The sequence below is a fragment of the Corvus kubaryi genome, unplaced genomic scaffold, assembly GCF_017639235.1.
Source record: "Corvus kubaryi isolate FWS band 111438036 unplaced genomic scaffold, C.kubaryi_AGA036_p1.0 66, whole genome shotgun sequence".
NCBI classification, from domain to species: Eukaryota; Metazoa; Chordata; class Aves; order Passeriformes; family Corvidae; genus Corvus; species Corvus kubaryi.
Window position 1 is genome coordinate 1,294,178 of NW_024582054.1, and position 11,544 is coordinate 1,305,721.

The window sequence follows — 11,544 nt, forward strand, 5'->3', positions numbered from 1 at the left end:
GGGCTGTTTGTTGCCTATAAATGTGAAGTGTTACCTGAGGGTGCTGGCACAGTATTGCTGCTTTTGGTAAGCAAAATATTCGATATTGTTAAGGCAAATGCATTTTACTGGTGTGGGAGAAGGGGAAGGAGCGACAAAGGAGGGAGAAGTGCACAGGGAGAACAGAAAGATTACTGGAGGCAGGAAGAGAGAACTGCTGCTTCCAGAAAAACTAGAATACTGGAACTAGAACACAAAGCTGGGTAATGGGATACGTTTCCTCTGAGAAGGTCAAGGCACATTTTCATCCCGGTTCTCAGCTTGGATGAGTTACCTACTGTTACCGCAGGCCTGGGCCCTAGGGTATATCACCGTGTCCTGCAGCCATAGGGAGGAGGAGGAGAGAAGATCCAGCAGGCAGGAATTGTGCAGCAAGATTGATTGAATTATTTTACAAACTCTTTTATAGACTTTTTTCTTCATAGTCTAATTGGACAAAGGATCAGCCACCCCTTGGGGTGATTGGCTAAAATCCTAAAGCATCCATTGCCAAAATATTTTTCTACTATACCATAAACAAGACTTTTCAAGGTTGCAGGTGGCTTGGTTGCTCACATACTCTGCTACCTCTTCTGTGAGAGAGAAAAGTCTCTCACGGACTTACAAAATAGCAAGAAAATCCTCGCTAGCAGCAATTTTGTATCTACAACCTACCACTTCAATTCACAGTCAAACCACACACAGCCTTACCACCATTTGTTTTCCATAGCCTGTAACCCCATACTACACGAAACGGGAGGCCAAGACCTCTAACCAAGATTAGAAGAGGGTGTAAAAAGGAAGCAGCTTTCTTACTTTCACCCACCATCATCCTCCAAGAAATTTAATAGCTTATTCTCTGGTGTTCCTTGTTCTCATTCTGAGCCATTTAACAAAACAAACTTGAAACACCAGCATCTTCATCTGTAAAGTAACCTAATTCATATCAGAGCTTACTAGATGTTCCAGATGGCTTGCCTGTGAGGTGTTTATGAAAGAAAGCTTGGATATGCTGCCAAGCATCTATCTGTGCCTTGCAGTGTGCCTTGGGCTCCCCTCCCCACATCACAGGCTTGCCAAATAGCAGGTGCATTGAAGCTGCACACATCGGGAAAAAGGGAGGTTCGATGTAGTGCCCTGCTCCAGGATAACAGAGTATCTCAGGCTTTTCCTTCCCATGAGCTTGCAAACGTTTGCTCCCCTCAACTGCAAAGAATTCACTTTTCCAGTTGTGATCATCCTGGCCACCGATGAACAAGAAGCAACACTCGGCCTTCTCCAAAGGGATAAAGCTTTGCTGGTCAGGCCCTTCTAGTGGGTTGTTCAATACATCAATAATATCAGCAATCCCAGACTTGCTGACCTTGATGCGTTTTAGATTGGCACCAAGGGGTGGAATGGTGATGTCCTTATAGCGGAGCACTGCACCCACATTTGCCACTGAGCCGTTGATAAGGGCAGTGGCTGCGATGCCCTTCAGGAAGGAGGCCATGGAGATGCACAGGTCACCCCCCTTCGAGTGTCCAAGCAAACCAATTCCTGGACCTTTAACCTGGAGGTGAGAGAAGAGAAACATCAAGCAATGAACCAAGCATGCCACTTCTTTAAAATGTTGCCGCATTTGCAGCTGTGTCTGTCCCAAATTTGGACCCCAAGTATAGGCATCTGAGGTCCTGTGTGCAGGGCCCGTGTCTGAGGGATCCTGGGCACTGTTCTGTGCTTGATTTATGATCCTAAGCCCTACTGAGACTGCAGCATCATCCTAACAAAGCTACAAGGTTCAGTGCTGAAGCAGAGAGTACAGCTGTGCTTGCAAATGTGCAGTCCCAAATTCACTTTATTTATAACGCAGTTGAGAGAGGAAGAGGGAAGGAGCAGGAGAGGCCTCCTCTACAATTGCTTTCTTTCAGTGCAAAATGCACAAAGTCAGCAATGAATATGATACTGTCATCACTTATGTTAATGTATTTCTTATATTCAAGGTTCCCCTATTAAGAAGCTAATGTGGGGTAGCAGGCTCCACATGAGCTGCTCTCCTGCTTCTCTAGAATGCTTGGTGTCTAACCCACAGGAAGTAGTCTGAGGTAGCTTACTCTTTATCTTAAAAATAAAACCTATTAAAACAGTTTTTCTAAAAGAATTACAGTCCTCTGGAGTCAATCTAGAAGAGGTTACCTTCATTTTCTTTCACACAAGGCAAATTAACTAGAATAGGTAAGTTAAATGACCTTACTGGGTGCTGAAATCCTCTAAGGATATTGGAAGAAGGTTAGCTAATGCCACAACTGCTTGAATACTCAAAGACTCTCGGGGCAAATAGGCTCTGAGACAATATCAAAATTGAATACCTTCTGTATCTTATCACCAGTGAAACAGGCTTCAAACCCACTGACTCTGAAACATGGGAAGGGGGAAATTAGAAAATACGGCTGAAAACTTTGCAACACATTAAAAACATGGTGAGAATAGTAGTGGAGGTGTTAATGGGAGGCAATGGTACTGTACTGCTCTCTGGGAAAAAAATCCAAAACCCGCAGGGGGAAGCAATTTTCAGATTTTTTTGGGCAGAGAGGTGGCATGAGCAGTTAAGGGTAAGGTGACTAAAAAGCAGCCAAGACCTTTAACAACTACTCATCTTTCTGAGGTTGAGGAAGGTATTTGTTTTCATTCTCCAGAGAAACGAAGTGTTTCTACTGTCATGAACAGCTACGTATAAGGAGATGCAGAACTGAGCAGGGTTCTTTTCTGAGAAGTGCTGAATTAGAAGGATCCCTAAGTGCACAACTAGCTACTAAAACCCACACTTATCAAATACCAACATTTGGAGTGATTTTAACAGCTTATAAAATTCACAGCAACAAATGTGTATTGGTGGAATTCCTTGAGTTTCCTTGGTTTCTCTGAGACCTGGATCACAGAAGGTTATCATGTGCTCCACAGCCAAAAAGGACATTTAGTTCTGAAGGACATTCTACAGAGCATAAATTTAAAAGCCCCACTGGAAGTCCAGTAAGCCTCCAGGCAACTAGCACCCTAGTTATGACACTGGGTTGAATGGAGTAAAAATTACCAGTATGTGACCAATGTGTCACTGTTTCACCTGTCCAGTTCAAAAGGAAGAGTTGGAATAATCTGCCAGAGAGCCATGGTAATGGGAGTTAAAGATATAAAACAAATAAATTACAGCCAACTCAACAGTGATGCTATTTTAAGTACAGCAGCTCTGCCCCATCTTCACTCTGACAGGACCTAACTAATGGGAGTTCACTGTAGTGAGAGTCAATGAACAAACCAACCTGGGCGTGTTGTAACATATAGTTTACAGCTTCCTCAAAGTATTCCAGGTGGAATTCCTTCATCTCTTTGGGGAGATCTTCATAGCCGTAGAATGCCAGAGCCAGCACGGCAAAGCCGTAGTTGGCCAGCAGGCATGCCCTGTATTCAGGGAGTCCTCCTCCAGTTCCATACAAGTCAATAATTCCTGGAAAGGGGCCATTTCCTGAGAGAGACCACATAACAGAGCACATGAACCCACAATTTCTAATTTATATTCCAAATTCATAAGCCTGGGAATGTGTCTTAAAAAAAAAGAAAAAAATTAGAGCAGCAGAATGGTCTTAAGGGTCCAAAATTACTGTGACAGTTTTAATGAAGTGACTACATTGCTTCAAGATCAAACAAACTAGCACAAATTAGCAGGCCTGCTAATGTTTTAGCTTACATCAGGGAACAGGCAGCTGGAAGAGAAGGGATCTTTTGACAGTCACAACTAGTTCTCTGTATCACGTAAATTCACTGAAAATGTATCAAGCTCTGCTTCAAAAATACCCAGAAGGCTTCTCCTTAGTGCATTTCTCAGAAGGCTGATCAAAAAATCTCATCTTCTGATGGTCCCAGCTTCTCAATTTCAGTGTAAATGTACCTTCATCATTTATTCTGGGATTAAGAGAAGAAAGTGTTTGAAACCATCCTTGCTTAACTGGTAAGGGAAGCATTACATTAGGTTCATCAGGGGATGGGGACTGAAGTCCAGAGCTGAGAGGCATTGCTGCAAACTGCTAACAAGGTATGGAAAGGAGGAGGCCAAGAGGGAGACTTCCATTCCTGCTCAGGAGGGAAGGTGAGGCTTCCCTCAGGTGTCTGCACGTCAAACATGGGCAACAAGCAAGAACTAGAAATTCACCTCCAGCCTCAAAGAGACAGATGAAGTCAGAGCAGTCAGAGCCCAGGGTGTCCCAGCACTGGCTGGGACAGCATGTATGATTTTAGCATTGTCATGGAAGAGTTATCTGGGATAGACAGGCAGGGAAGAAAGGAGAGAGGGGAAGGCACGTGATACATAGAAGAGCTCCTTGAGTACATGGGGTTCCAGAGACACACTTGGTGAAAACCTCTGTATCATATGGGGAAGGAAAGGTGGGATGTGGTGGGGGTGTGGCTATTACAGAACCAAGGGAATGCAATAGATGAGGCTTCCTACAGACAACTAGCAGAAATCTGGACAGCTGCTGGAAGGACAAAACAGCATTTGTCAGGCAATCTGAAAACCTCACAGACCCTTTTCATTATTTTCTGACAAAAGTACTGCTAGGGCAAGTCTGTCCAATGCTTTCCTTGACCTTCTGCTCACAAACAGGGAAGAACTGGGGACAAATGTGGCAGCAAAAGGCAACTTGGGCTACAGCAATTAGGACATTACTAAGTTCAGGAGCTGTGGAGAGGCTGGAAAGGGAAGCAACAGGCTTAAACTCTACAGTTTAGGAGAGCAATCCTCCACTTACTCAAAAGAATTACCATCTGAATTTCCTGGAAAACAGCCAGGTAGAGGAAAGGTACCTTGAAGACTGGCTGGCTCCACCTCCCATGGCATTTGGGAACTAGAAGTGTACTGTGATCAATGTCTTCGTGTCCAATAGAAGTCAATTAAACAAACACATATGTGCTTCACCACATGCAGCTGCTCTATGTGAGGAGTACGGCCAGCAGATCAAAGCTGGTTGAGCTGATCAGGCCACTCTTTGAGGAGTGTCCAGTGCCTGCTGGCAAGACTCAGCTCCCCCTTGTCCTCTGCTTGGTACGGAGCTCCAGGGGAGCCTGGAGGCGGTCTGGCTCCGGGCCTGGGAGTGCGGCGCCAGAAGTAGAGGCAGCACCATGGGAGAAGGAGCCCGGCACGGCCGGTACTCACCGGGAGGCAGGAAAAGCGTCGCCCGGATCCTTCCCTGTCGTACCGGGACTCTCCGCACCCCGTCCCGCAGGAACACCCGCTCGTGCTGTGCCTGGGCCAGGAGCCGCCCGGGGAGCTCCCCGTGGCCTTCAAACACCTCCAGCTGCAGGAGGAAGGGGCTCTGCACGTCCCGCTTCACCAGCCGCCAGAAAGGCTTCTGGGGCTGCAAAGCCCAGAGCAGCCCCATGGGCTCCAGGCCGGAGAAGCTGCCTCCCGGCAGCGCAGGACAGCGGGTGAGGTCCAGCTCCCCGTCGTCCCCCGCCTGGTAGCGGGCACTGGCCTGGAAGAGCTGTCCCGTCTCGTCCCGCAAGGACGTTCGCAGCGTGACCTGCTGCCGCGGGCCGAGCCCCTGCACAGCGATGGCCAGCGGCTCATCGAAGAGGCTGCGGGCGGCGGGCGACAGGCGGATGGAGGCGGCCATGGAGGAGAGTCCGTGGGCGGGGGCTCTCCCGGGGCTCCACGCGGGGCTGCGGCTCCGTGGGGCTGCAGGCGCGGGGCCGGGCCAGGGCAGCCGCCTCTGGCAGGCGCGGGAGCTGGCCCGGCACACGCAGCGGGCACTGACCTGCCACATGGCTCCGGGTCGCTCCCCGCCAGGGGCGGATTCTAGGGCAGATCCTCGCGGGACCAGGGCCGGGCTCGGGCCTGAAGCGCCGCTGGCACGCCCCGGCAAGGAGGAGCGGGGCGGCAGCTCATTTGTCCTGCCCGCCTACTTCCCTCCTGCGTGCCTGCCAGCCAATTTCCCTGCCTTCCTACTTCCGTGCCTGCCTGCCTCCTCTTTTTCTCTTCTGTCTTCTCCCCGCTGCCTTCCCCGGCTGTGGGAGGGTTCTTCCAAAGGCTACCGAGTCCTTGAAACTTGTCTGGCCTCGGCGAGCTCCTCGGTGTCCCCCCGAGCTCTCCCGGGCCGGGGGGTGGCTGCAGGAAGGGGACATGTGGAGAGGACGAGCAGATATGCTGACGAGCCACCGAGCAGAATCGCAGTCAGAATTCACTGGACAGGGAAGGGCCGGTGTGGGACAGACCACACAGAGATTGGACAGCTCTGCACAGCAGGGCCGAGCTGTGCTGTGCCGCTCAGCCAAGGGACCGCTGAGAGGGCCAGCCCCAGCGGGGAGAACCCACACCAGCACTAGCTCGCCATCGCTTCTTGTCTCCTTGCCGGCTCTGCTTCTCTCTTGGTTACCCCAAGGCATGGGCAAGGTGGGTTGTGTCTCCGCACAGCCAGGTGTATTGGGAAGGATGGTCAGGGTGGTCAGGGATGGAGGAGCAATAAGGGAGGAGCAGTTTCACAAGACTCTTTAGGTAGGTCAGGAAACATCTGGCTCTTCTAGTAATGGATTGTGCAAGGATTTAAAAAAGAAGGTCATTCAATCCATCTTATGCAGAGATGTATCTTCTGATCCAAAAGGAACTGCAGAGGGAGAGCCCTTTCCTTAAGCTCCCAGACTCTTCCTGGGAGATGCAGGTAGCAGTGCCTCATGCTCCGATCTCCTCCTGTCTGACTTAGAGATGTGAAAGAGATGGAAGCATCAGAGGGAATTCCAAGCATTGTCCTAGCTGGAAATATTAAGTGGTCAGAGATACCGGGCAGAGTCTCAGCAATCTTTCATTCACCATGGAGATTACCCTTTCTCTGCAAACAGGTGAGGTGCTCTGTGATCTAGCATCTGGGTGTGTCGTCTGGTGTCCAGCACTGAATGGCAACTATTCCTGCTGTTGAAGTAGTAGTGGCAACTACTCCTGCTGTTGAAACAACATTCCTTGGCTTACACTACTGGATTTGATCATGGGCTTGACCATATGTGGGAGGAGATGCTAAGGGAAAGGGTCCTGGAAGCTTCAGCAACAGTCCTTCTCCTCCATGCTTGGTGATGCAAGAGCAGTGGAAGAGAGTGAAGGTAAGGCGACTATGTGTCCATCTTCTGTGCTCTGCTGTTCCCACCTGGGCAGCCTTTGATCCCAAGTTTCTGCAGTCCCAAGCTTCCACCCTGGGATGAGAAAGTAGTCAAGTTGCAAACCCTGGTTCTAACCAAAGCACAACAAATGACTCTAAGACTTTAAAATCTCAGTCTCTTTATTACAATTTTCATCCAAATAACAAAGAAGGTAAACGATCTTTCCCAAGGCTTAACCAGAGACAGCCCAGCATCCTGGCTATAGCAGCCATTCTTACACACTTCCAGCAGCACAGAGGTCAGAGATGTTTCCATTTGCAATGAGACATTCACCGTAAGAGCAGTGAAATCCCTGCTCCAAAATGGTCATTTGGGAGCTCAGCATGCCCTGAGGATAGCATATGCATGTAGAGACCACAGTGACATGGAAAGCACTGTCAAGTATTAGAAGAATAGAAACCACCCAAGAAATGTAACTGTGCATTTTGCACATGGCCTGTTTTATCAAAGACTAATGCAAAAAACACCACTCCTTTTCTTGACACTTGAGCAAAAAGGTTGATGGGAGAACAGAAAAGGCAAACCCATTTATTTTCTGTGTTATGGATGTGCAAAGTCGTAGAAGATACTGTAGTTGTACTGGTACAGCTGTGACAAGGTTTGACCTGATAAATGTAGCAGAATTTATCAGATCTGGTTGTTCAAAGTTGAGTGTTGCTTGCACATTATTTGACAATTAAATACTTTTTGAAAAAAGCCTGGATCTGTGACCAAGCATGAACCTGAGCTTTAGAATAAGCCCTGAGCTCCCCACCCAGGACTGCCCGCTTGTGAAAAACGGGGTGGCTTCCTATGGGGTACAGAGGGAAAAAGGGAGGGTCTATGCAGTGCCCTGTTCCAGGGTAGGAGAGAATCTGAAAATTTTCCTTCCCTTGAGCCTGCAGAAGCTTGCAGACTTCAGTAGCATAATACTCACTTTTGACTACGCGGTCATCTTGTCCCACAATGAATAGGAACTGTGCCTCAGCTTTCTCCAGTGGGATCAGGCTTTGGTTGCCAGGAGCTTGAAAGGGATCATCAAGGACATCAGAATAATCAAGAATTTTGGAATTGGTGGCCTTAGCTTTGTGCTCATATAAGGTCAAAGTGGGGATTGTTTTATCCTTGTAACAGAGAGGAATACATGTAGCAGCAACAGGGCCATTGAGGGAAACAACAGCCATAATGTTCTTCAGGAAGGCAGCCATGGCAAGGGACACTTCACCCCCTTTGGAGAAACCGAGCAGGCCAACCCCTGGACCCTTCACCTGGGAAATGGGAGGAAATGCTCATCAGCGCTGAGTTGAAAAGATTCATGGAGGTAACATTGTCTAATGCTGAGAGTTTGCAAAACCACATGAAGAAAGTGATGGCAATATTTACTTTTTCTTCTGGACAAGTGACAGGAACATCCTACACACAAATTTTTTCTACTCCCATGCAAAATGTTCCCTTATGATAGCCAAGAGAGAGCAAGCACAATGACACCAGTTGAGCTCTGGTTGCAAGAGAAAAGTAAGATTATTTAGAGCTAGTGTGGAAAAGTTTGGTAATGGGAGGCTGTAAGAAGGGACCGGGACTCACCCATATTGGACAGAGATAGTTTCAACCTGCTCAGAGATGTACCTGATGCTGCCCGAAGATGAGGGGAAGGTGTTTTTTATTTTGTTTTTATATCTCACTGTCTACTCTGTTATTTACTGCAATAAATTAAATTAATCTTAAGTCAAGTCTGTTTTGCCCGTGATGTTAGCTGATGAATTATTCCCTGTCTTTATGCCTGTAAGGTTTCTCTCAGTTTCTTCACCTCTCCTGTTGCTAAAGGGGTTTGGTAGGTATCCAACAGCCAGCCAAGGTCAACCCACCACAGTTAGCTACCAGTAAAGGCTTTTTTCTTTATATTTTCTACACTAAGGGTTCACATGTGGGCATGTGGTGACAATTCATGAAAGCTGCTTCAAAAAATGCAGGTGTCTTCTCTCCACAACCTCCTCATCTTGTTATGTCTCAGTCACTCTGAGATGATGGTATCTGAATAGTTCCCATTCTCTGCCCTTCCAGTGCATACATGAGCATTCTGGCAGATCCTAGCTAAGCCAGATGAGTATTTCTGCAGCTTTCTCTAAAGTGGCAAAGTGACAGTCACGTGTGGGACTGCCAACTCCCCTCCCACTTTTTGTGCCCCGTGTAGTTGTTGTGAAACTCAATGATCTTTGTATCCTTTAAAAAGATGCAGTTCCTATGGCCCAAGGGTCCGATTATGAGAGCAAATAAAGACCTACTCTCTCAAAACTCTCCTGGTCCTGTGCATCTCCTCTTGCAAAAACTGGTGGATGTGCTCCCTGTACCTTCATTTGTGTTTCTGCACTGCTTGGAAGCATATGAAGGAACCCTCAGCATGGTCCTTGCCTTACAGCATGCAGAATATTCCCCTCCAATGCCTTTGGTGCCTGTGCTGTGCTGCCTGTACAACGTGGTCTTCAGGCCTGTGCTGTCCTGCACAGATCCCAAGCCCTACAGGAAACTCAGCCAGCTCTTCCTTACACAGGCAGCTCCCACCCAGGACCTGAGGTAACATGACCTATGTGGCCCTGCCCTTACCCAGCAGTGCAGAAAGACATTCCCTTGCGAACACTGTTTCTGTTTGACTGTAGATACTGTAAATAGAGCTGCTTCCTTATACAAGAATCTTACAATACCTTGAAAGACTGAAAGGGGACAATCTCTTTTATGAAACATGTCTGCATGACACAGGGAAATGCTTCATTGCTTGGGGTTCTCAGCATCTAAAGGGATGTAAGATTAGTGCTAGCTCTAATAAACAGCATTTTTAGATACCTTATAAAATATGAGTGCTTTTCTTACTGGGATCATAATGGGCCACCACCTTCTAGTTCAAAAAAATTGGTATACTCTACAGGTCTCAGCAAGAAATACCTTTCTGCAGAAAGAACAATGAAGAAAAGAGAAACTCTGTGCCTGGCTAGTCCTGCATAAATCTGTGAGGAGTATGTGTAAGGTGTCTAGCCCAGGCAGTTTCCCTGGCGGAATTAAAAGCTGAGGAGGAATTACCAAAATGCCCCACCCCAACAGAACAGAGTCCAGGGAAAGGAAAAGCTAAGGAGATTTTGTGCTATCTTTGGTTGTTAATAAAGTGCTCAAAACAGACACGGAGGTGCTTGCAGCCATCACAGAAAGGGCTCCTGGTGCAGCTCTGCACCACAGCCCCCAAACAGCAAAGCTGCAGTGCTGGTGCCTGTGGTTCCATGGAGAGCACACAGAGCAGCCCAGGAAGGGCACCACTGAGACACGGGATATTTACCAGGGGCATAAATAGTGGGGCAAGGATGGCTGACCCTCTGGTGAAGATGAATAGACAGAAGGGTCAGAGGATGAGTGTGGCAACAGCATTTCTGTCCAGCCACTAGTGCTTCACAGAGCCAAGAGGCCCCAAGGGCACCTCAGCATATTCTTGTGTAGTGCAATTTTACACAGCCCAAGTTTCAAGATTTAGCAAAAGCATACAGGCAAAAGAGGAAGGAAAGGTTGGCACTGTTTCAAGTATGGGATTGTTATAAATAAAATATGTAATTCGTGCTATTATATATAAAACTGAAATGTAATTAGACCCTACAGAGACCAGAGTTTCTAAATCCCTGCACCAGCCTGGCTGAGAGAAAAATTTCACAACACTAAAAGTATTTCTTTCACAATAAGTGAGGATTCCACCTAGGTGGGGTTGGATCTTATCACCGGGACATTTGCACCATGACGACTTGATCACCACACTCTGATATCTACATCGCATCTGATAAGGAATCGGACATTCCGGGAACTAAAAATAACTGTTCCGGGAACCAGAGATGGCCCATCCATCAGCAGAAATGGCCCACTCATCCCCCAGGACAGACAATTCATCAGACCCAGGAAAGGCTTTGTGCGGCCCAACTCTGGGACAAGAAAACTTCATGAATACGAGAAGAATAGCATTAATTCGGACTCTACCCAAAAACTGTATAAGAAGGAACCAGCCAAAGCAGCACTTGTGAACTTGGGAGGTCTGATGCGATAGAGATCAGATCTATGCGTGTTCACCCAGCTCTGACCCCGGGCTCGGTGCTGTTTTTCTCCATCTTGAAACCGGTATTTCAGTCGCATAATAAATGTCATTTTTTTATTAATTTTGATTCGGCAATTTTGTTTATATTAGGATCTTGGAGGACACAGCGTATACTTAAATCCCAAACAGTTAAGAGTGCATGGGTGCCATCTATGCAAAACCTGGATAACCCAACAGCTCAGAGAGCACAGAGTAATGCACCCTGCTCATTGTGAATATAGCTTCAAGAGGCTTTAAAGACAGAATATCCC

General features: G+C 47.5%; 2 protein-coding genes across 3 annotated transcripts; both read right to left on the bottom strand.

Moving 5' to 3' along the window:
- Positions 1-890: 890 nt before the first annotated feature.
- Positions 891-5,930, bottom strand: LOC121673870 (acyl-coenzyme A thioesterase 1-like). Of its 2 annotated transcripts, none has more exons than XM_042047674.1 (3): positions 5,204-5,930; positions 3,315-3,517; positions 891-1,570 (listed from the first exon to the last, which is right to left on the bottom strand). In XM_042047674.1, the coding sequence occupies exons 1-3, from the start codon at positions 5,811-5,813 to the stop codon at positions 965-967; spliced, it is 1,419 nt and encodes a 472-aa protein (XP_041903608.1). In that variant the 5' UTR covers positions 5,814-5,930; the 3' UTR covers positions 891-964. The 2 variants fall into 2 exon arrangements, with proteins under 2 accessions (XP_041903608.1, XP_041903609.1); XM_042047675.1 differs by lacking the exon at positions 5,204-5,930 and adding an exon at positions 4,855-5,190.
- Positions 5,931-7,859: 1,929 nt separating this feature from the next.
- On the bottom strand, positions 7,860-11,331 carry LOC121673653 (putative acyl-coenzyme A thioesterase 6). The gene is made up of 2 exons (XM_042047221.1): positions 11,179-11,331; positions 7,860-8,441 (listed from the first exon to the last, which is right to left on the bottom strand). The coding sequence occupies exons 1-2, from the start codon at positions 11,329-11,331 to the stop codon at positions 7,860-7,862; spliced, it is 735 nt and encodes a 244-aa protein (XP_041903155.1).
- Positions 11,332-11,544: the final 213 nt, after the last annotated feature.

Coding starts and splice junctions, on each gene's coding strand:
- LOC121673870 (XM_042047674.1), bottom strand. CDS start 5,813: ATGTGGCAGGTCAGTGCCCGCTGCGTGTGCCGGGCCAGCTCCCGCGCC. Junction 3,518..5,203: donor GACGCTTTTCCTGCCTCCCG/GTGAGTACCGGC, acceptor GGTCTCTCTCAG/GAAATGGCCCCTTTCCAGGA. Junction 1,571..3,314: donor ATATGTTACAACACGCCCAG/GTTGGTTTGTTC, acceptor TCTCACCTCCAG/GTTAAAGGTCCAGGAATTGG.
- LOC121673653 (XM_042047221.1), bottom strand. CDS start 11,331: ATGCGACTGAAATACCGGTTTCAAGATGGAGAAAAACAGCACCGAGCC. Junction 8,442..11,178: donor CCTTCTTATACAGTTTTTGG/GTAGAGTCCGAA, acceptor CCCATTTCCCAG/GTGAAGGGTCCAGGGGTTGG.